This window comes from Pseudophryne corroboree, chromosome 8 (genome assembly GCF_028390025.1).
Source record: "Pseudophryne corroboree isolate aPseCor3 chromosome 8, aPseCor3.hap2, whole genome shotgun sequence".
Lineage (NCBI taxonomy): Eukaryota > Metazoa > Chordata > Amphibia > Anura > Myobatrachidae > Pseudophryne > Pseudophryne corroboree.
In genome coordinates, this window is record NC_086451.1 from 362,400,654 (window position 1) to 362,426,117 (window position 25,464).

The following is a 25,464-nucleotide window of genomic DNA, read 5'->3' on the forward strand; positions in this document are numbered from 1 at the left end:
GATCTGCTGGACAAATGGTCCGGATCGCATCTTCAGATGCATCAGCGGATAACCCTATCTCCAAGGACAAGGGTATCTCTACTGTGGTGGTTACAGAAGGCTCATCTTCTAGAGGGCCGCAGATTCGGCATTCAGGATTGGATGCTGGTAACCACGGATGCCAGCCTGAGAGGCTGGGGAGCAGTCACACAGGGAAGAAATTTCCAGGGCTTGTGGTCAAGCATGGAAACGTCTCTTCACATAAATATCCTAGAGCTAAGGGCCATTTACAATGCCCTAAGTCAAGCAAGGCCTCTGCTTCAGGGTCAACCGGTATTGATCCAGTCGGACAACATCACGGCTGTCGCCCACGTAAACAGACAGGGCGGCACAAGAAGCAGGAGGGCAATGGCAGAAGCTGCAAGGATTCTCCGCTGGGCGGAAAATCATGTGATAGCACTGTCAGCAGTGTTCATTCCGGGAGTGGACAACTGGGAAGCAGACTTCCTCAGCAGACACGACCTCCACCCGGGGGAGTGGGGACTTCATCCAGAAGTCTTCCAAGTGATTGTAAACCGTTGGGAAAAACCAAAGGTGGACATGATGGCGTCCCGTCTCAACAAGAAACTGGACAGATATTGCGCCAGGTCAAGGGACCCTCAGGCAATAGCGGTGGACGCTCTGGTAACTCCGTGGGTTTTCAGTCGGTATATGTGTTCCCTCCTCTTCCTCTCATACCAAAAGTACTGAGAATCATAAGAAGGAGAGGAGTAAGAACGATACTCGTGGCTCAGGATTGGCCAAGAAGAACTTGGTACCCGGAGCTGCAAGAGATGCTCACGGAGGACCCGTGGCCTCTACCTCTAAGGAAGGACCTGCTCCAGCAGGGACCTTGTCTGTTCCAAGACTTACCGCGGCTGCGTTTGACGGCATGGCGGTTGAACGCCGGATCCTGAAGGAAAAAGGCATTCCAGATGAAGTCATCCCTACCCTGGTCAAGGCCAGGAAGGATGTAACTGCAAAACATTATCATCGCATTTGGCGAAAATATGTTGCGTGGTGTGAGGCCAAGAAGGCCCCTACGGAGGAATTTCAACTGGGTCGTTTCCTACATTTCCTGCAAGCAGGATTGTCTATGGGCCTAAAATTAGGATCCATTAAGGTTCAAATTTCGGCCCTGTCGATCTTCTTCCAGAAAGAACTGGCTTCAGTGCCTGAAGTTCAGACGTTTGTCAAAGGGGTTCTGCATATACAGCCTCCTTTTGTGCCTCCAGTGGCACCTTGGGATCTCAATGTAGTTTTAGGGTTCCTAAAATCACATTGGTTTGAACCACTTGCCACAGTGGATTTGAAATATCTCACATGGAAAGTGGTAATGCTGTTGGCCCTGGCTTCAGCCAGGCGCGTATCAGAATTGGCGGCTTTATCCTATAAAAGCCCTTACCTGATATTTCATTCGGATAGGGCGGAATTGAGGACTCGTCCTCAATTTCTCCCTAAGGTGGTTTCAGCGTTTCACATGAATCAACCTATTGTGGTACCTGTGGCTACTAGGGACTTGGAGGACTCCAAGTTGCTGGACGTAGTCAGGGCCCTGAAAATATGTTTCCAGGACGGCTGGAGTCAGAAAATCTGACTCGCTGTTTATACTGTATGCACCCAACAAGCTGGGTGCTCCTGCTTCTAAGCAGACGATTGCTCGTTGGATTTGTAGTACAATTCAACTTGCACATTCTGTGGCAGGCCTGCCACAGCCAAAATCTGTAAAAGCCCATTCCACACGGAAGGTGGGCTCATCTTGGGCAGCTGCCCGAGGGGTCTCGGCTTTACAACTTTGCCGAGCAGCTACTTGGTCAGGGGCAAACACGTTTGCTAAATTCTACAAATTTGATACCCTGGCTGAGGAGGACCTGGAGTTCTCTCATTCGGTGCTGCAGAGTCATCCGCACTCTCCCGCCCGTTTGGGAGCTTTGGTATAATCCCCATGGTCCTTACGGAGTTCCCAGCATCCACTAGGACGTCAGAGAAAATAAGAATTTACTTACCGATAATTCTATTTCTCATAGTCCGTAGTGGATGCTGGGCGCCCATCCCAAGTGCGGATTGTCTGCAATACTTGTATATAGTTATTGTTACAAACAAATCGGGTTGTTTATTGTTGGAAGCCATCTTTTCAGAGGCTCCTACGGTTATCATACTGTTAACTGGGTTCAGATCACGAGTTGTACGGTGTGATTGGTGTGGCTGGTATGAGTCTTACCCGGGATTCAAGATCCTTCCTTATTATGTACGCTCGTCCGGGCACAGTATCTTAACTGAGGCTTGGAGGAGGGTCATAGGGGGAGGAGCCAGTGCACACCAGCTAGTCTAAAGCTTTTACTTTTTGTGCCCAGTCTCCTGCGGAGCCGCTATTCCCCATGGTCCTTACGGAGTTCCCAGCATCCACTACGGACTATGAGAAATAGAATTATCGGTAAGTAAATTCTTATTTTTTTTGTGATTGAATGTATTGGATCCAATCTATAAATACAGCCCTTACCTTTTATAGATGGAGTTGCTAGTTTCACGGTCTAACTAGCAATATCAATCGCTTTCCTTTCTTGCAGTCAATCCATTAGCTGTGGTTTTGATGTGTATGATCATTTGTCTATGGCTTTTGGCAGAACGTCTTTATAATACTATGGCATGTTTCTATAAAATATTATATTCAAATTATTGGAAACCCACAGGGGAAATGGAGCGCTTCTGCATTGAATGTTCATTCTGGGTGATACATATGACTTGTTTACTGCGAACTTTCCATATTGTATCATTTTGAAGAATCGGAAGTAAATAAAATAAAGTTGGGAGTGTAGTTGATTTGCGTTTCAGCACCCAGTGCCGTTATCCTGCTAACCTTTCTATCAGCACATTACTTCTGTAAACCGTTCCGCTGGCAGCATAGGTGACAGAAAGGTGCAAAGTTTAGATGGCAAACAGCAATTCATCTTTTATTTGGGTTTTCATCCATCCGCATAAGACCGCTGTATACACAGACTAAGCTGTGCTCAGTTATTCTTTTGTTTGGACATCCTGTCTTCTACATTTTACATGAACGATGTCTCCTTGTGCTGAGACTGGCTGTAACTGTCGGGCTGTCTAACAATATGGTCTTTGTTCTGTTACAGATCTGGACAGCAATGGATACATTTCTGATTATGAACTTCACGATCTATTTAAGGAAGCCAACCTTCCTCTTCCCGGATACAAAGTGCGGGAGATCATCCAGAAGCTGATGAATGAGGGTGATAAGAATAAGGATGGCAAGATATGCTTTGAAGAGTTTGTTTTTGTGAGTATGGCTGGCTGTGCTAGTGATGTCATATGTCCTGCTGCTTCCGCCTATTTTGTAAGGACTTGCTGGTCATCACGGGCTCCTATATATTTTACATTTTTATATGACTGTAGGGGGCCCCTCCTCACATCCACACAATGTAAGCTTTATTTCCGCCAAACCTGTTAACACCCTCTGGGACGGCCAGTATTAGGCCATGTCTGGCAATACAACTGCTGTGGAAGCACAAATTCCAGCATAACCTGCCAGAGGCAGTGGTGAGCACTAATGCTTCACTATTGCTGGAGTCATGCGATTAATACTAATCATAGCCTATCTGTGTGGAGTTTGTATGTTTTCTGTTTACATCGGTATCCTTCAGGTGCTCTGGTTTCTTCCCACCTTCCAAGGGCATACTGATAGGTTAACTGGAGTCTGATAAAATTACCAACGTGTGTTTGGGACTGATATGATAGTCACAGTGCAGCGTGTGTAAATTGGTTATGCCATATAAATAAACATGATGATAAAGGGTTAAGATTACCCAAAGGATAAAAAAGAGGCAGATTAGATAGGCCAAGTGGCTGTTATCCGCCATCAAATTCTATGTTCCTATAATGCTGGGACTTCTCATTCCAAGGTTGGGATGTAATGGTGTCCGAGATCGCCGGAGGTGCGGGAGGCCATCTGATGGCAGACTTTTTTTTTTTTTTTTTTAAGCTGCACTCACGAGGAAGTTGACAGTACTTTCACAGGACGCTTATACCCACTGGGAAGTGGTGATTTTTCTGAGCAATCAGATAGAAAGCAGACTGCAGAGGATTGGCTGTAGAGACTCATGTGATCTGACCAAACATGGCTGCACCCATGTTTGGATATTGGAGGGAAAGTCTGTTTGGAAACTGCATGCTTGTGGCCTACAGTAAATGGCAGAGGCCGCGGAGAGCTACATCTGCCCGGACAGGAGGGACATGCTTCAAGAATGGTGTTTCCTACAGCAACCAATCGTATTCTAGCTATCACTTATTATTTTATTGTATGTACTAGATCACTAGATTCTGGTTGCTATGGGCACACATTTTGCTATTCAGTAGGTTTTCTGTATCTCCCCCTGTGTGTCATCGATGTGTATTTTTATATCTCGGTAACCTACTCTTTAATTTCTAATAAGTTAGTTGTGATTCTATTTCTGTAATTACTGTTGATTTTTGTACATTGAGCCCTGGTTACTCTTGATTCTGTATACTGATCTCCCAGCTGCCCTGGGTGTAACGCTGAACACCCTAGCATTGACTCACTTAACCTGCTTAGTTTGTCATTGGAAAGATTTTAGTTTGATTATGGATTTAATAGATGGTAAAGGGAGGGTGTATATATTGGATTAGTTGTTAGTGCCTGTTGTGCTAGAATTGTAAATAAAGTACAGTGTTGAGGTGGGCTCTAGTAATCTGCTATTCGCATACATGTAAAGTGTACTGTGCAATATGTTCATTTACGGTTTCATATAAAAGGGATCAGTATGATCATTCCGGAAGCGAGCGCTGCGTGTCCACTTGCGGGATCGCTGTGCTCACCTCTCTTCAGGCCTGGTGACGACCTCTGGTGGTGGTCCATGTTGGCGGACACTGTGTCGGGATTCTGGCGTCGGTATCCTGACAGCCAGGATTCCGATAGCCAGTAAATTGACTGTCTCCCATTTTAAAATGCCCAGGTGTCTTGTGTAACTGCATAGTGATGTGATTGGTGTTTGCAACTGTGTAAGGTGTGCTGCTATGGCTATTTAATGGTCTCGTTCTGTTTTTTTTGTCTGTTCTAAACAGCGAAGACTATCATTTTTATTTTATTGGACTATAAATTACCAATGTTCTAAATCCTTTTTGAGGAAAATCTAGGCGAATGCAAAGACTTACTGTACCATTACTGAATCTGTTTTAACATACCCCAGTTCAAGAGACCGTAGAAAATGTCCACATTGACCGTAGCAGTGTCTGTCTGTCAGCGAGCATGTGAAGTGTGAGTAATTGTTTTCAGTGATGTTGAATAGAGCGTTTGTCTGCACCAGTCTCTTCACTACTCTGTGTCACAATGCATTTCTTCATAATACTGCAATGTTTATTACATGTGTCGGGCAGGAGTAACTTGGTACTTAGACACAATGCTTGATGCTTTGTTTTAAATAGTCAAAAAAGGAAGGAGAAAATAAGAAATGTGTAATGTATAGTTTATTTTTTCTAGATCCATGGAATTTATCCTAAATATGTATGGCAGGTATTTATAATCTGTTCAACCTTGTGGGCATCAGCCCCTCATTACGTGGGGCTTGGATGTCTGCGACAAAGTATTGGGAGGGGTGTTTGCCGGTAGTAATTGGCAGGCCGTTGTGCTTTTGCTGACTGTGAATGTGGCCTTTGCCTGCAAGCTTTGTGGAATATTCCATAGACTGAGCAGGTTTTGTTTCTCTTAAGCTTGGAGTGACAGCAAAGGGTGATCATGTGGGGCTTGTGATAGAGCCGTTCATTGCTCATGGGTTTTTTGTTTTGAATTAAGAGGATGTACACTTCCACTCAGGTCTGTGTAAAAGTAACAGTGACCGTTTCAGCCAATGTAACGCAATCATTCTGTCATACTTGGGAGTTCCAGCACACTGACCCATTTCAGGTCTGCCAAGATCGAGCAAGGCAAGCTGCTGTAATCTACTTAGATAGGGTAGGGCAAATCATTGTACTGTTGCAGATAATAAAGAATAATATAGGTATGGCAAAGGTGTAGTAACTCTAATTTTAGAACCTGTAAAGCAATGGAGACAAGGGTGTAGCTACCATAGGTGGAGTGCAGGTCTCCTAACTTTCCCTGTCAAAGGTACAGTATGTTTGTGTTTTTTATTTTTCACCATTGGGTGCTACATAAGGGCCATTACAAAGTGTTTTTTTTTAATTTTTATTTTTACCCCCTCATGGGGCCTACAATATATCTAGTTACGCCCCTGGACGTACTCATTGTATTATGGTATAAAATGAATTGTAGTGTATTGTAATGTTACATAATATGAAATGGGGACACTGTAATGTGGCATAATGTGAATTGGGGGTACTGTGCTGCTTAATGTGTACTGGCAGCCCTACAATGTGACATAATGTGAACTAGGTGTTACGGCTGAGGTCAGAGGCTGACCTGGGGAAGCCTCAGGCGTAGAGGCAGACATGTAGTTGAACCTGGATGGCTGGATAGGGTTCTTAGACATGTAAGACCCTTCGAGCATGACCAGAATAACAGAGGATTGTGTAAAAGGTAAGTCTTTTATTAAGCACGCAGGTAAAGCAATCACAGCAGCAGATGGTAGTAGACTCTAATATCCGCAATCGGTTAACCCCAATGGAAGCACACAGATTGGTATCACAAAGTCAATAATAGTTCTCAATACACAGAAGTCAGATAAATGCTGTTGGTAATATTAGGCATCCGTGTGGTGGCAATCAAGGAAGATGCATCAGTGGTAATGGGAGTCCATAGATGCAGGCAGCTAACAATTGATACGGAGGTAATGAGCCAATACTGACCAGAGAGAGATGGTGAGTTACCGATGATGCTGAACAGATGGTGTGACACTGATGAGTAATCGATGATGGAACACTGAGGGTAGCAGGAATCGATGATGTCACACCGATGGTATCGGGAATGATGCTGGAACATTGATGGAGTCAGGCGGCACCACTGGATGGAAATTGGTGCAGGTCTCTTGAAGTGGATGGAATCACAGGAGCTGGTAACATGGAATGGCAGAGCAGAGAGAACAACCACAGACAGCAGAGACATCCAACACTGGGTTAGACAACCGTAGCACTAACAACCAGGAAGTGCTTTTACAGGAAACTTATGCCCACTGGGCAGTGGTGATTGGCTGAACAATCAACTAGAAAGCAGTATGCAGAGTATTAGCTTTAGAGACTCGTGTGATCTGACCAAACATGGCTGCACCCATGTTTGGATATTGGAGGGGAAGTCTGTTTGGAAACTGCATGCTTGTTGCCTATGGAGGCAGCGGGGAGCTGAGAGCGACATCCACCCGGACAGGAAGGACATGCTTCTTGGCCGCAGCATCAGTAGAACCGGGTGACCTCAGGAGCGACCGTAGGGACGCTGTGCTGCGCACTGCATGCAAACAGTGCAGACGATAGCCGGGAATGCAGGGACAGTCTGGAGAGACACCTGAGAGGCAACTACGTGTGTCCTGTCTCCTGGATCGTGTTTTAAATAAATCAATTAGGGTACTGCTATACTGTAGATCAGAAAATGAACTAGGGCTCTAATATGGGGCATAACCTTAAGCACTCCTGCAGAGAGGTATCTCTCTTGAAGCATTGGTACAGGGCCCCATCAGAGTGTTGCTATGGGGCCCACAGCGTTCTTGCTATGCCTCTAAATAGAGAGCAGGGCTTTTCAGGAGGCTGCTCCTACTCTTCAGTCTGGTACCATACCTACTCCTGGTGTATAATTTTCAGTATCCATCCTGGCTCCTTTTTATGTGTATATGGCTTATACTTCTGTAGACTGACTTATCGTTAGCGTCGGTAGGATAAGCTGACCGGCAATGTGACAGCCAAAGGTAGGGAATCTCTAATCGAACGCCAGTTTGATCGGTTTAGGGTGGCTTGCTTGGCATCGGCAATATGGAAGTGCAATGTTTGAAGGTCTTGTCATGTTTTGTTTGTTGCATCACGTGCTATATTTCATCCATCCGGTTATGTGTTATTTAGGCACTGGTATGGTATTCTTTGAAGCTTAATTCTGCAGACCTGTCCGAACCACTTTAAACGCTGTCTTTTAATATATGATTCAATTGTGGGTTGGTCTTGGCATAGTGTTCGGATTTTCTCATTTCTCCAGCGATCTGGTAGTTTTGCTTGTGTGTTTCATAAGCATCTCATTTGGAAACGTTCCAGCCTCGTTAGGTCATTTATAAGAATTGTCCATGATTCTGAACCATAAAGTAATATTATTCTAACCGATTTGTCGAATACCTGAATTTTTTTTCTGACAATGGAAATGTTCTGTTGGATCCAGAGGCCTTTTTTCAGGGATGCAATGGCAGCTGTGGCACAACCTATATGACTTGTGATGTCACTTGTAGTGGCTTTCTGTTGACCATTGTTGAACCCAGGTATTGTAAAGTATCCACTTGGTCAATGATGTTTCTATCTAGGTTTAGCTGCACAGGTGTAGTATCAGTAAAAATGTACTTGTGTGGGGTTATTTTTTTGCTTTTACTTTTAACCCAAGCTTTGCTGCATTTGTGCGGCGCTTATGTAGGATATTTAGGCAGCCTGCATGTTTTTGTGCAGGAAGATATCAGCGAGGGCTGTATGTTTGCCAGTAACTGTGCCCATTTCATTTATAATTCCCCCCCCCCCCCCCCCCCCCCCTGAGAATCCAGTCCATAGCTATGTTGAAGAGGGGTGTGGTATCCTGGCAGCGGAACGCTTGCCACACAGGGTGCTCAGGTTCTATTCTCACTCTATGGGTGTCGTGGACTGGGAATAGTCATGGACTGGACTGTCGTGGACTGGGAATAGTCGCTGCTCGTTGGCATGCCGACAATCGGGATTGTGAGCGGGCGGGATTTAGGGTCAGGTATTGTGACCGCCGGTCACATAACTGCAACCCATTGAAGATACTATACAACCTTATACTATACCTTATACTATACTATACAACCTTGCTTGACACCAGTTGACATTGTGAACAGTTGGGATGTTTGGCCCTCATATTTAACTTTGTTTAATACGTTGCTGTAGAGAACTTGAAGTACAGGTGTTTATGTGGGATGATCTCCTTGGTTGGGGTGGTGGTAGATGACCTTGGACTGTACATCCTAATTCCAAACATGAGAGGTGCTGTCATGACGAGACTTTGTAGTTTCCACACAGAAAAAAAGAAAATGCAGATGCACACTCTCTAGTACTAAGCACTACTAGTTAGATTGCATAATTTATAATTATTCTAACAGAAAGCAAAGCTGAGGTGCTTAGCATAATTTTTGCCCAAATATATAAGCCCACCAACTATGACCAGGTAACCTCATCTGGTGGGCCCGAACACTAAAGTTCAATTCCAGGGCATGGGACCCCCAAGGTCGGCACAGGCCAACCACCCCAAGGCGTATAGTATAGTATAAGGTTGTATAGTATCTTCAATGGGTTGCAGTTATGTGACCGGCGGTCACAATACCTGACCCTAAATGTTTTTTTTTTTTTTTTCTGGGCTAGGTGACCATACAAATCAGTTCAGAGAATTGGGGACTTTTGCTTCCTTTCCAGCCCACAAATGGCTACCTCTCTTGGGGATATAGAGTGCACAGATCTAGATCGGGCACGTCATATCCAAAATCGCAACTGGGCCAAATAATCAAGGTCTAAGTCTTGTTTGGGCCGCAAGAAAAAGAAAATACAATTTTGAAAGGTTCATTCGAAAAACCAACAATAAAGTATAATGAAAGAGATGTCAAATATTAGGAAGAAAACTTTAATAGTGTGAGCTGGGAGCTATGTTATTCCCCCTCATATATCACTGTGCAGCTCCCTCTCCTATATTTAACACCACATATCTGTGTGAGCTGGGAGCTGTTATTCTTCCTCATATATTACTGTGCAGTCCCCTCTCCTATATATATTAATAATGCCACATATCCGTGTGAGCTGGAGCTGTGTTATTCCCCCTCATATATCACTGTGCATTCCCCTCTCCTATATATTAATAATGCCACATCAGGTGTGAGCTTGGAGCTGTTATTCCCCTTCATATATCACTGTGCGGTCCTCTCTCCTGTATAATAAGAGTGAGCTACTGTAGTAAAGTTTGTCACTTCCAGCCCCGCTCGGTCCCTCCAGTCTAGCCACATGCCCCTGGTATTTCCTCTTGCTCCTTGTGCCCCCTCCACCCACAAACACTCTGTGCCTCCTGTGTCTTTTCAACCTTCAACCCCTGTGCCAGACCACTCCAATTTACTTTCTTCGTTGAGAGACTTTTTTTTTTTCTATACAGATTCCAGAAGAATCCTCCTGCAATTAGGAAGTTGGGTCCACAGGGCAGTTGGGCACACACACGCAGGGTGGGACGGCTTAAGTGGTAATGGTGGCAGAGCTTACTGCCACCATTACCGCTGATATTGCCAAAACCTTTCGGAAGGCTATCAACTGGCGGTTGGGAACCTGACCGTCAATCCTAACTACATCCCATCCACAGGGGGGGTTGCTGTGCATGCCCGGCTTACCATTGTAGCCGTACGCATACAGGGCGTGACAGCTTCAGTGGTAAGCCGGGCATGCACAGCAGCTCCCCCTGTGGATGGGATGTGGTTCTGATTGACCGCCAGGATCCCAACCGTCGTTATCATCTTACTCCCGTGGACATTTGCCCATTGCGATCACTATCTTCTCGTGCACGTGCAGAACAGGTAATGCTGCCCAATCAGAGCTGTGCTCTGATCAAGGCAAACGGGCCAACAGTAACTCGTTCAGCTGTAGTGGGCCACATTCCATTGTTTAAAAAAAAAAAAAGAAGTAAACTTGGGCCGCAAAAGTAAGCATTGTGGGTCACATGTGGCCCATGGGCCGTGAGTTTGACACGCCTGATAAAGATGTATGCTGCCACAAATAGTGCATTAATTGAGAAATCTGTGGCTGCACAATTTTGGTTCTCTTCTGTGTGTTTTTTGTTTTGGGGTTTTATTTCTCTTGTGTTAAAATTAAAATTAAATTTTTAATTTTCTTGTAAGGAATGTTCTATTTTAAATAGTCAAATACTTGGTGTGTAATGTGCCTTCATACTGGATGAGGGAGGGGTAGTTCAGGATCATAATGTGTATATTATTTTTAAACACCATTGTGGGTTTTGGATCCAGAAAGTGGGGACGTTTACATGGAAATGATGTAATGCAGTGATTACTAGCATTTTGCATTTGTCTTCTTTGAACTTGAATTACAGTTCTTTCATCCATATGATTTGTTTTTTTCCCCTACAGCTTGTACAAGAATTAAAAAGTAGTGACATTGCCAAAACCTTTCGGAAGGCAATCAACCGCAAAGAGGGAATTTGTGCAATTGGGGGCACCTCCGAGCTGTCTAGTGAGGGGACCCAACACTCTTATTCAGGTATGTCCTCAGAAATATCAGTGTATGCTCGTTAGAGAGTAGAACATGTGCAGTCTCCTTTCCTATCCTGTAGGGACTTCTAATTCTCCATTCACATTGCTGCAGATTCTAGGATTTTTTATTTTTAGTGATTTTAAACAGTTCATTTGGGCATTGAGGGAACCTACACTGAGTGAATGCAGTCACATTTTGTGTGCTGCTTGCCAAATGTATCAGGAAGCATGGTGATATTCGCAATTATTAAAGGACCAGTAAAGCTAAATTGAACATGTGTTTAGTCTAATGCCCCAGACTTCCCTGACTGTGCAGATAGAACCCCTGCCATAGACAGTATTTACAGTAACTTCTGTTGCCATTGGTCTCCGTTGCTAGCCATTTTTCTGCTGTATAAAAGGGAAGGCCGCATAGGCTGCAGGCCTCAGATCATGAATACTATAGATTCTTGGATATGTTTTCATTAATGCTTTCTTTTGAGATTCATTTGGTAAACGCAGCATTTTAGTATTAATAATTCATTACTGAAAACTGGCTGCTAACTGTATTTGTGGACTCTGATGCAAGATGCTAGTCCTTAAGAACAGTCTTTTGAGAGCATCTTAATTGGATTTACTGTCTGTCTAAAATCGTGCACCTTGTTTATTGAAGACTGTGCTGTCACTGTTGCTGATTCCCATATAATGAAATGGGTTTTTATTGAACTGGACACTCGTAGGGTCAGTCACTGTCCTCTTCTATGGCTGATCAGGTTGCTGTAATGTTTTGTGCACCTGTCTAAAGCATTTCAAGATACAAAACTCAATCTTGTTGTTTGATTTTAGAGGAGGAAAAATATGCCTTTGTAAACTGGATAAACAAAGCCTTAGAAAATGACCCAGACTGCAAGCATGTTCTTCCCATGAATCCGAACACCAATGATCTGTTCCGAGCTGTAGGAGATGGCATAGTGCTGTGGTGAGTACCTGTGCAGGGCCTGGGCTGTGGGATGGATGGATGTGTGATAGCAAATCTCAGAGAAAGGAATGCATTTTTATGGGGGAATTCAGTTTTTTATTTGGGGGGTGCCCATTGGAGCAATACAATTGGTGTGTGCATACCTCCCGACTGTCCAGATTTTCGCGGGACAGTCCAATTGTTTTGGGACTGTCCCACCCGCTGGCCGTAGTATTCCGTGGGGTGGGGGCAGTTTGGAGACTCCTGTCAGTCATTGTTCTGCCTAGCAGAGCAGTGGTGAATAGACGCTGTGTGCATGCGCACAGCGTCTATTCACTGGAGACAGAGGGAGAGGGGCATGCTAGCAGCTCACAACGCTGGGCATGTCCCCCTCAGTGACCGAAAATGGGGGCGTGATTCGCGCTCGCTGCTCTCCCATGATGGCACGCCCCCTTTTCGGGCGAGTCCCTCTCTGACAGCTCTTGATGTTGGGAGGTATGTGTGTATTGCCTTCTTCCCCCTTTGTCACGTGTGCACACCCAGAAGTACCGTATTTAGCAGCACAAAGCTGCAAAACCCATCTAAAGTACTGCTTGGGGCGCCGAAACGCCGGTCAAAGTGACGACTTACGGATGTGTCCTCCTACATCTAGCCTCAATACGCCATGCAGCGAGAGATGCTTGGCATGAGTGTGCAGCCAGGTCCCATGCAACTCTGGTAACGTTGGGAGTGTTTTTTTTTTTTTTTTTATATTTCGTCCTAGAGGATGTTGGGCCGCTCAAAGAACCATGAGGGTATAGACGGGATCCGCAGGCGACATGGGCACTTTAAGACTTTCAAAAGGGGCGTGACCTGGCTCCTCCCTCTATATCCCCCACCAGACTCAGTTTTAGAAATGTGCCCGGACGAGACACAGGGCACTAGGAGGAGCTCCTAGAGTTTCTCTGAAAGACTTAATGTTAGGTTTTTTATTTTGGGGAGATCTGCTGGCTACAGACTCCCTGCTTCGTGGGCAAGAGGGGAGAGCAGTCTAGACCCACTTCTGATGAGTTCCAGGGCTCTGCTGCTGCTGACAGGATGCCTTCAGCTCCTGAGGGGAGACTAACGCCGGGCTCTCGTGGATGCTCCCTCCCACAGCTTGCCGTCCCCCCTCTTCAAGCCAGAAGTCAGAAGACAAGTGAGTATAAGAGGAAAAGACTTCTCTTCATCTTTCAAGATGGCATTGTAGAGGTACCGCACAGCGGTTATGCACAGTGCGCGCCATGCTCCCGCTGAGTACACACCGCTGGGGAGGGGTGCCCTGGGGAGTATATATTACCTCATATATAAGGCTGGCATAATCCTACAGTGCCCTGGCACTGCCCGCTAACCCCCGCCGGCATATAATTAAATAATAAAAGCGAGAAGAAGCGCGCCATGTTGGGGGCGGAGCTTCTTCCTCACTGCTCACTGGCGCCATTTCCTCCTCCACAAACTGAAGTCGCTGGTCCTTCCTCTCCGCAGCAAGTACCAGGGGGCTGACATAGAGGGGGCATATTTATTTATGTAAAACAAGCACAGACAGCTCTGGGACATCTTTGGTGTTCACAGACCTGCTTATTTGGCACTGGGGTGTGAGCTGGCTATTTCCCTTTGTGTTCCCTCACTGCTTGGTGTGTGTGTGCTGTTTCTCAGGTGTCGACATGTCGTAGGCTGATTACTCCTCTCCGGGGGACGATTTGTTGGGGACACCAAATGTTTTGGGAGTGGCCATGTCGGCACCGCCGACTGCAGATTGGTTAAATACTTTGAATGCTTTGCATGCTAGTGTCACATCATTAAATCAAAAGTTTGAGTCTGCGTCTCAATCCCAGGTGTGGAAGAGAACAGTAGAGGACGCTTTATTACAGTTGCAAGACCCTGCAGGGTCACACAAACGTAGTTTTGACCAATTAGTTGACACAGGTACCGACACGGACTCTGATGCCGATGTCGATTATGCTGATTCCAGATTAGATCCAAGATTGGCTAAGAGTATTCAGTATATGATTGTAGCTGTTAAAGATATCTTGAATATTAATGAGGACCCCATTACACCTGAAACCAGGGTCCTGATTTACAAGGAGAAAAAGCGCTCGGTTACTTTTCCTCCCACCTGCATATGCACCGGAAGATAATTCTATCTCCCAACACCAGGATCTCCCTCCTGTGGTGGCTCAACAGCTCTCACCTCCTTGCAGGACGTCTGTTCGGGATCCAGGACTGGATCTTAGTGACCACGGATGCAAGTCTCTGAGGTTGGGGGGCAGTCACTCTGGGGGGGACCTTCCAGGGAAGATGGTCAAGTCCAGAAACTCATCTTCACATCAACATTCTGGAACTGAGGGCCATTTACAACGGCCTTCTACAAGCGGAACATTTTCGAGACCTGCCGGTTCTGATTCAATCGGACAATGTCACGGCAGTAGCTTACATAAACCGCCAAGGCGGCACAAGAAGCAGAGCGGCAATGGCAGAAGCCACAAAGATTCTTCGCTGGGCGGAGAGGCATACAAGTGCTCTGTCTGCAATATTCATTTCGGGAGTGGACAACTGGGAAGCCAACTTCCTCAGCAGACACTACCTAAATCCAGGAGAGTGGAGCCTCCATCCGGAGGTCTTCACGCTGCTGACAAAGCGATGGGGGGTTCCCCATATAGACATGATGGCGTCTCGCCTTAACAAGAAACTTCCGAGGTATTGTTCTTGGTCCAGGGACCCTCAGGCGGACGCGGTGGATGCACTGAAAACACCCTGGGTGTTCCCCTCAGTGTATGTGTTCCCTCCGGTTCCTCTCATCCCAAAGGGACTGAGGCTTCTAAAAAGGACAAGCATTCCGGCGATCCTTGTGGTCCCGGACTGGCCAAGGAGAACTTGGTACCCGGATCTTCTGCCGTTACTGGTCGACGATCCCTGGCTTCTTCCTCTGCGCGAGGACCTGCTGCAGCAGGGGCAGTACGTCTATCAAGACTTACAGCGGCTACGTTTGACGGCATGGCGGTTGAACGCCAGATTTTAGCCCAAAAGGGTATTCCCAGTGAATTCATACCTACTCTTATCCTGGCAAGGAAGGGTGTGACGTCGAAGCACTATCACCGTATTTGGAGGAAATATATTTCCTGGTGCGAGTCCAAGAAAGCTCATGTGGAGAAATTTGACCTTGGCCGTTTTCTCCATTTTCTACAAAAGGGTGTGGATGAGGGCCTTTAAATTGGGCTCCATTAAAGTACAGATTTCTGCTTTGTCCATTTTCTTTCAGAAACAACTGGCCTCACTTCCTGAGGTGCAGACATTTGTGAAAAGGGTGTTGCATATCCAACCTCCTTTTGTGCCCCCTGTGGCACCTTGGGACCTTAACGTGGTGTTATCATTCCTTCAGTCTCATTGGTTTGAACCTTTACGTAAAGTGGAGTTGAAATTCCTCACTTGGAAGGTTGTCATTTTATTGGCATCCGCTAGGCGGGTGTCAGAGTTGGCGGCCTTGTCTCTCAAGAGCCCTTATTTGATCTTCCATGAAGATCGTGCTGAGTTAAGAACTCGACAACAATTTCTGCCAAAGGTGGTTTCCTCTTTTCATATTAACCAACCTATTGTGGTGCCAGTGGCTACTGGTGCTTTGGCTGCGGATAAGTCTCTGGATGTGGTCAGAGTCTTGAAAATCTATGTAGCCAGAACGGCTCCATTGCGGAAAACAGAGTCTCTGTTTATTTTATACGCTTCCAATCAGATTGGATGTCCTGCTTCCAAGCAGACCATTGCACGCTGGATTTGTCAAACAATTCAGCAGGCTCATTCCGTGGCAGGCTTGCCGTTACCGAAATCGGTGAATGCCCATTCCACTAGGAAGGTGGGCGGCTGCCCGGGGTGTCTCGGCATGTAGTTCTGGTTAAACACAGTTGATGTTATGTTTTTTTTCAGCTTCTTGCTGAATCGTGTTCATGTCCGTTGACATGTGTTCAGTTATCTGCCATGTTGTACGGCATGCTTATGGCGTGAGCTGGTGTTGTGCTCACCTTTGTTGTTAAATCCTTTCCTCGAAATGTCCGTCTCGCCGGGCACAGTTCCAAACTGAGTCTGGTGGGGGATATAGAGGGAGAAGCCAGGTCACGCCCCTTTTGAAAGTCTTAAAGTGCCCATGTCTCCTGCGGATCCCGTCTATACCCCCATGGTTCTTTGAGCGGCCCAACATCCTCTACGGACTCATAGAAAAGGATTTACCGGAAGTATTCAAAATCCTAATTTTTTTTTTGTGCCTAAAATGTATCTTCATCGCAACATAATGCAACTAGGACACACAAGGAGATGTGCTGATTACTTTGATATGCAACAACTGAATATTGTGTGTGACTGAGTCTATAAAGAGCAGAGCAGAACTTTTATTGGGAAAAAAGGCTGCCGCTGTTACATTGGAGCACTTCATATTACAGGTTCAGAGACTGTCGCACACAGATATACAAGTGTCATACATCACATTATTCAGCACAGTCTCCTAGTGTGTCTTAGTCACATTGTGATGTAATTAAGATGCATTTTCAGCAAAAAAGATGCCCAACACTAGAAGATACTCGCGCAATTCTGCTCGCTACCTCTGAAGCTAAGAACATTGAATAACCCCCATAGTGTGCTACATTGTAAAAGGGAATATATTGTTAGATGAAGAATTGAAAATATCAATAGTAAAATAGGCATTTGCCACCAGACTATTGTCTCATAGTACCTAGTACTGTAATCTATTTCCCTGTGACATGTGACTCATGGCTGACACCTGGCTTGTCCCTTTGTTTTCCCCCAGTAATTCACAAATATTTTTGTAGACTTCTAATAACACAACAGTGTCCCCTATAATGGTGTAAATTTACTAAGGTGGGAGATGTTGGTCATAGCAACCAATCAGATTCTACTTAACATTTATCTAGCTGCTTCTAGAAGATAATAAATACAATCTGATTGGTTGCTATTAGGGTGGCAAATCCCGGACCATTTTTTCAATATGGGGTATCTGGATTGAAAATGGTCCATCCTGGGATTGAATCCCAGACGATTTTTGGCCAAAATCCCGGGATCCTGCCAATCCCAGGATTAGCCACCCTAGTTGCTATGGGCAACATCACAGTTCTAAAAAAAACTCCCACCATCGTAAGCTTGCCTTATTGTGTCTGTTATGCAGTATGTTATTTTTCTGTAATAATTGTGCATTGGTATTAAGTAGTTTTTTTTTTATTTTTTTTAAATTTTGTTCTTTAGTAAAATGATCAATTTGTCGGTAGCAGACACTATTGACGAAAGGGCAATTAACAAGAAGAAACTAACTCCTTTCACTATCCAGGTGAGTCACAAAGGCTTACTTTTAGTGCATGCAGAGAATATCTTGGATAGAACAGTTGATATTGTAATTCTACTTCATATTTCAGGTACACATGGGTTAGAAGCAGAGTCTGTCTACCATGTGAGCTTCACGTGTCTAGCAGCCACCTCTCTTGTGCTATTTTTGCTCAGCAATTTGAGTATAATCCATGTGTACTTTTACCAGAGAGAGGTTTTCTTGCATCAGTGTAAAACAGTCTGCATGCAACATACAGTAGCCATGCTGTCCATTAACTGGGTTCTCGTAGTCTTGGTGATAAACCAGTGGTGCCAGATGGAAAATGTTGTTTTTTTTTTAAATAGTCATTCATTTTTCGTTTCTGTGATGGGAGTTTTAATAGATTGTGGGGCAGATGTACTAAGCCTTGGTAAGGGATAAAGTGGAGAGATATCGTACCAACCAATCTGCTCCGAAGTAATTTTTTCAAGAGCTCTCTTTTTCATTGTACTGTGTGTATTGGGATCCGGTCTCTAGGTCGACAGAAACCTTGTCGACCAATAGTGGTTGACCTAGTTACTAAGTCGACAGGTCAAAAGGTCGACGTGAGGTGTTTTTTTCACCCCAATGATTATTTTTTATTTTTTGAACCTTTTCATACTTAACGATCCACGTGGACTACGATTGGGAATGGTAACCTGCGCGAGGCACCTTCCCTGAAGCATGGCAAGCTAAGCGAGCCATGCGAGGGGACACGGTGCACTAATTGGTGTTCGAGGTCACACTACGAAGAAAACAACACAAAAATAACACAAAAAAATCATGTCGCCCTTTTGACCTAGAACATGTCAACCTAGAGACCCTGTCGACCTAGTAACCATCTACCTTCCATACCACACCCGTATGTATTATGGTCCTTTAACCTTTTTAATGCTTTAAGCATAACTCCCAACTTTAGAAATTTAAGGGAAGGGACAGAGGTGCATGGCCTCGTGGGTAGGCGGCGTGGCCTCGTGGAAGTGCCGCGATCGCGGGTCGAGCCTGTTTTCGTGTCTGTGGAGGGCATGCCAAGCACTCTGTGAGCTGCTGGCATGCTCCCTGTCCCCCTCTCTCAGTAAACAGACGCTGTGCGCATGCGTTTTTGCCCAGCGTGTATACACAGCGATGATCGCTGACATCGATGGGCTGAAAATCGCTCAGTGCACACACGCTGAGTGATTTCCCCCCCCTGCCCAGCGATGTCAGCGGGGTGTGAATGGCTTTCCATAGCAGGACGCTATGGAAAGCTGTTGACCTAATTGCTCATCGCCAGGGCATACACACTGGGCGGTTTTTAGCTGACAGCAGCTCAACACACCAAAGGTGAGCTGCTTTCAGCTCAAAATCGCCCAGTGTATATGGGCCTTAAGATTAAAATGGAAGTAATATTACACAGCATAGGGCTTTCCTGGTATCCGTTCACATGGTCGACCATGTTATGGTCGACAGTCATTAGGTCGACCACTATTGGTCGACATTGACATTGTCGACATGGACACATGGTCGACACATGAAAGATCGACACATGAAAATGTCGACATGAGTTTTTTAACTTTTTTTTTTTCTTTTGGGGAACTTTTCCATACTTTACGATCCACATGGACTACGATTGGAACGGTAAAGTGTGCCGAGCGAAGGCACCATGCCCGAAGCATGGTGAGCGAAGCGAGCCATGCGAGGGGACGCGGTGCACTAATTGGGGTTCCCAGTCACTTTACGCAAAAAACGACACCAAAAAAAGTTAAACTCATGTCGACCTTTTCATATGTCGACCTTTCATGTGTCGACCATTTTCACGTGTCGACCATGTGTCCATGTCGACCATGTCAATGTCGACCAATAGTGGTCGACCTAATGACTGTCGATCATAACATGGTCGACCATTCATACCGGAACCGGCTTTCCTAACTGCCTGTCTGTTATTACCCAGCTTTGTTCTATTACTGTTGTACCAATTGTAAAGTGCAACAGAATAGGCTGCATTGTAGAAGAAACTGATTATTATTATTATTATTATTATTATTATTATTATTAAAAAATGTGGCTTTGCTTATGGAAGCCTCATTTTATGTTTACTTTTTTCCTTAAATAGCATGTTCATCTGACAGTCAGTCATTTTTTTTAAACTGCTCTTCTACAAATCATTATCTGCGTTTCAGAATCTCTCTGAAAGTCGCACAAAATATGGCTGTCCGTTACAGGCTCTCAGCATGTCATTTAAAGGCACATGAGATATAGTAGGAAGGGAATGCTTTTACAGTAGACAAAACTCAGAAAGCATTCAGAAGTCTCTCTGCTCTAAATAGTGTACCATGTGACTACGGTAGTCCATAATACTGAGCAGAATTTGAAACTTTTTATGTCTGTATGCTGAAACAAAACAAGGGAATTGTTTTCGTGTGTGTTGTTTTTTTTTTGTGTTTTTTGTTTTTTTTTACATGGCATTGCTGGTTTAATTAGAACATGGACGTTATAGTAGTTAATAGAATATTTAATCACTTCTGATACCTGAATGGATGAAGGTGACCAACTAAATTGTAGAAAATATAATGCGTACTGTGTTATTGACCATTTAACTTATAGCACGTGCTGTGATGGTGCCAGTGGACACTTTCCAGGTAGCTCCTGAGGTTGCTGGCAGAAAAGTTTTTGTCACGGTTTTGGCAGTGGTTTCATAGCTGCGGGCTTGCCAAGCTCGTAAGTTCGAATGATGTTTGCTCTTGAAAAAGTGTCAATGCAGCAAGCGCAACACACTGAGTTAGCTTTAAATTGAGAATTTCTTGCATCCATTCAGTTTGTGTGCACACTTTAGGAGTGGGAGTTTTGAACCGTACAGTTATTCATTTCCGTGAAACAAACATTGAAGTGGGAATTTCTTTTCTGCTAGTGCAATTAAACTCCTCCATCCACCTGTGAAATTTACCTTAAGAGAAACTTAATCCCACATCTTCACACAGAAAAGATGACAACATTGCCAAGACGTGGTTCCCCTTTAGATGTCTAACAATGGCTATTTCAGTAGTTTCCTGCTTTGATGAGATGATCTCACCTTACTGCTTACAGGAAAACCTGAACTTGGCATTGAATTCTGCCTCTGCCATTGGCTGTCATGTGGTTAACATTGGAGCAGAAGACCTTAAGGCTGGGAAACCTCACCTGGTTCTGGGACTGCTGTGGCAGATCATTAAGATTGGATTGTTTGCTGACATAGAGCTCAGCAGGAATGAAGGTATGACGTAGTGCTAAGTGCTAGTATGCAGGTCACAAATGCCCCAAAATCTGTGTTTTAAAAGATTAAAAACTGCAGAAATGATTACATTTATATAGTAAAAGCATGCCCATTAATTATGATCTAAAGATTGCCTTAATAAGCTTTCTGTCCAGCTCACCTTTTTTCTGCCCCCTCACTCCCCACAGCCCTGGCGGCCTTGCTTCGTGATGGAGAGACTTTGGAAGACCTGATGAAATTGTCCCCAGAAGAGCTGCTTTTGAGATGGGCAAATTTCCATCTGGAGAACGCTGGTTGGCAGAAAATCAATAACTTCAGCTCAGACATTAAGGTATTCATGTACTGCAAAGCCTGGTAATTCCCTCTGTCAAATGTCAATATGGCTCTTTAATAATGCATTGTGTGTCCCTTCTGTCTTCCGGGAAATCCAGGTTGAACGTATTTCTGAATAGTGACAGATGAGGCCTCATTTTTAATTGAGTACAGGTGTTTTGTTTCACTCATTAATGACTTTCATACAACGTAGTGACAGGATCTCTAATCTTACAATACTTTATGCGGTTTTTTATTACTTGAGAACAGATGTATTAAGTCTGAATTGGAGAGAATCTGTCAGTGGGTTGTACAATGGATTTTTACTTTTTACATCCTTCCCTGAGTACTCCTAATTCTTTTCTCTGCCCGAAAGAGAATCGCAACTCGCACTCTGTGGCGTCAGGTGGTCGGCACTGGCCCTGTTCTCCTAGCCTCCCCTCCCTATGTACAGTACCTGACGTGACGGCATTGATTGGGTTATGCTAAGTACTTTCCTCTCTCAGATCAGTAGTTACAGAGGAGCACTCTTGCTGAATAGATCATTATACAGTAAAAAGCTATTGCAAATCCCATTTTAAAGGTGCATTATTTAGTCTAAAGCATCTGCTGCTTTCTGTAAGGCCAGTGTTCTGTGCATCCTATTACAGTTCTGTGTATGTGACGGTCAGGAACAGTAATGGTCCCAGTTGTGTATTTATGTTTAACTCAATCTGTCTCTCTTCTAATGCGTCAAATGGACTCTTATGGCTGTCTCGCTTCTGTTCTCCTCTCTGCAGCTAACTGACTTTGGTTACTCTGTTAAGGTACAATATTAACTTGACTTGTTCATATAATGCAGGACAGTGTGTGCGCCATGTGATGAGTGTGCACATATAACACACTGTAGACCAGCTTTGGGAAATAATAATGGAGATGGCTTTGCCAGCAGGATATTGCTCCACAGCAGTAGTCGGTGGTATAGCCGGGGATAGTTACCGTAGTGACAAGTGTTGAGTAGTCTTATGATACACGATGGTCTGGTAATGACTCTACCAGATTTGGAAGATTTACTTATAGAAATTAATTTACTGTTATTTTCAAAAACTATCCCCATTTATCTGTATGCAGTTAACATGTCAACATTGTATTGACAGCAGAAGGTCAATATTGTCCCAGTGTATACTCCGCGCTATATGTACACTATATCAAGTTAAACTATAGTGTGCAGTCTGTCATATAGAATAATTGACTCAGTAGAACTAAAAGGATACGTATAAATGAATTCTTTATCCAATAATCATTAAAAATGACACATTTCAAACAAACAAGCAGCATATACTTAGCAACAAATAATTAATAAGTATTAATGATCATTAATATAGCATACAATATGGTAGAATTTCTTTGTTATAATGCCGTATAAAATTGAAATACACTGGCGTCCCAGTGTTTAATAAAATGTCCCGCAAGGAATAATCACAGCCTTGTAATGATGATGAGCTTTTATATATAAATTGGTGTATAGTTACACATGTGCTGGTTCCTGAGAATTTAAATGAACAGGGTCCGTTTAGATATCTGTGCACATGTACGGGTATATACTTAGTTGAGCTGATTAAAGCTGGTTTGGAAAATGCCGTGTAATTACCACGGCTATGCTCCAGGCAAATGGAGATGTTTGATAACCTGTATATAGGACTCCAAAGAACTCACTTCCTCGTCACGGGTGTTAGACCTCACTGCGGAGGCCAGCAGCAGTCACTCAGTGCGGGTGAACGGAGTCCCGGACGTCTACAGCACAGCACAAGGATCGATGTCCGTGCTCCAGCTGAAAGCCGCCGGCTGAAGCGCCCGGCGTTACCAGGCCGTGATGAATTGTGGCTGCGAGAAGCCGTATGCGGGATCAATCAGTGGGTATTGCCGAACAACTGGACATAGAAAGTGGGCGTCCACTTTCTATGTCCAGTTGTTCGGCAATACCCGCTGATTGATCCCGCATACGGCTTCTCACAGCCACAATTCATCACGGCCTGGTAACGCCGGGCGCTTCAGCCGGCGGCTTTCAGCTGGAGCACTGACATCGATCCTTGTGCTGTGCTGTAGACGTCCGGGACTCCGTTCACCCGCACTGAGTGACTGCTGCTGGCCTCCGCAGTGAGGTCTAACACCCGTGACGAGGAAGTGAGTTCTTTGGAGTCCTATATACAGGTTATCAAACATCTCCATTTGCCTGGAGCATAGCCGTGGTAATTACACGGCATTTCCAAACCAGCTTTAATCAGCTCAACTAAGTATATACCCGTACATGTGCACAGATATCTAAACGGACCCTGTTCATTTAAATTCTCAGGAACCAGCACATGGGTAACTATACACCAATTTATATATAAAAGCTCATCATTACAAGGCTGTGATTATTCCTTGCGGGACATTTTATTAAACACTGGGACGCCAGTGTATTTCAATTTTATACGGCATTATAACAAAGAAATTCTACCATATTGTATGCTATATTAATGATCATTAATACTTATTAATTATTTGTTGCTAAGTATATGCTGCTTGTTTGTTTGAAATGTGTCTTTTTTAATGATTATTGGATAAAGAATTCATTTATACGTATCCTTTTAGTTCTACTGAGTCAATTATTCTATATGACAGACTGCACACTATAGTTTAACTTGATATAGTGTACATATAGCGTGGAGTATACACTTTTTCTCTGTTTTCCATATAGTTGGCAACCTAGCTAGTGGTCTTACTCAGCTGCTTTTGATGCACTATTAATCACTAATTGATATTAGCGCTGGAAGAATAACAGTTAGGAACAGGTGTCCTGTTCTGTTTATTCTTTTAAATTTCCTTCCAATATTGTCCCAATGTCATCATTTCCAGGAGGGTTACGGACCGGAAAACTGGCTTGTCGCCTTTGTAACAATGTTGATGGAAGATTTATGCTGATATGGTCAATGTCAACATTTTAACTGTATAACTAATATACCGAACCTGAATGCTCACCCATGTCATGTAAGGCTGTTAACAGGCACTCAGTCTATGCTGCTCATTTGGAGCAATAGGCTTTAATGTCACATAGGTGTGGACTGGTGATCTGTATGGACAAACATACATATAAGTTCTGCAGTAAATTTATGATTTAAAACTGCTATTTATGTTCTACAATCCACAGGACTCGAGAGCCTACTTCCATCTGCTAAACCAGATTGCACCTAAAGGACAGAAGGAAGGTGAAGAGAGAATAGATATCAACATGTCTGGGTTCAGTGTACGTATGCTCTTGTTTGACTATACTGTATAAAACGTGGAGGGGGTTAAATTACTAGAATGGATGTTTTGCTGGTTCTCTCTTGACTATAGTCCCCTGATGCAATTGGTTAATGTTTAGTTTTATTTGTATATGTGTTTTCTAATAATGCTACGCTAATGTCAGTGAAATTCACCCATGTGACCACAATGGGCACCAAGTTATTTAAGCAGCTCACAGAGTCGTTCAACCCGAGTCCTGGGCCATGGGGTAATTTCCCAAGTTTTGGCCCTCATTCAGAGGAGTTCGCTCGCTAGCTGCTTTTAGCAGCCGTGCAAACGCTAAGCCGCCGCCCTCTGGGAGTGTATCTTAGCTTAGCAGAAGTGCGAACGAAAGGATCGCAGCGCTGCTACAAAAAAAGTTTGTGCAGTTTCTGAGCAGCTCGAGACCTACTCCTAGCTTGCGATCACTTCAGACTGTTTAGTTCCTGTTTTGACGTCACGAACACGCCCTGCGTTCTGCCAGCTACGCCTGCGTTTCCCCAGGCACGCCTGCGTTTGTATCTGACACGCCTGCGTTTTTTCATACACTCCCCGAAAACGGTCAGTTACCACCCAGAAACACCCACTTCCTGTCAATCACTTTGCGGCCAGCAGTGCGATTGAAAAGCATCGCTAGACCTTGTGTGAAACTGCATCGGCTGTTGTGATAGTACGTCGCGCGTGCGCATTGCGCCGCAGTGCCGTTTTTTTGCCTGATCACTGCGCAGCGACCGAAAACAGCTAGCGAACAACTCAGCTAAATTAGACCTTTCCAGATTCTCAGGATGAAAGAGTGGTTCGTTTTGGTTGCTTGTTAGTGACCAGCCAATGGTAGTCATTGTTGTACAGGTATACAACAATGACTCAACTCCGGCCTCAGAACCCCAAACAGATCATGTTTTCCAGGTCT

General features: G+C 44.5%; 1 protein-coding gene across 2 annotated transcripts in view; it reads left to right on the forward strand.

Moving 5' to 3' along the window:
- LOC134949136 (plastin-3) overlaps positions 1 to 25,464 on the forward strand; it is a 192,663-nt gene that overhangs the window by 142,609 nt on the left and 24,590 nt on the right. For both annotated transcript variants that reach the window (XM_063937544.1, XM_063937543.1), the window contains exons 3-9: positions 3,147 to 3,310; positions 11,310 to 11,439; positions 12,258 to 12,390; positions 17,632 to 17,713; positions 20,792 to 20,957; positions 21,146 to 21,288; positions 24,439 to 24,534. In XM_063937544.1, the coding sequence (XP_063793614.1) occupies positions 3,147 to 3,310; positions 11,310 to 11,439; positions 12,258 to 12,390; positions 17,632 to 17,713; positions 20,792 to 20,957; positions 21,146 to 21,288; positions 24,439 to 24,534 (914 nt within the window). The remainder of the gene's footprint in view (positions 1 to 3,146; positions 3,311 to 11,309; positions 11,440 to 12,257; positions 12,391 to 17,631; positions 17,714 to 20,791; positions 20,958 to 21,145; positions 21,289 to 24,438; positions 24,535 to 25,464) is intronic.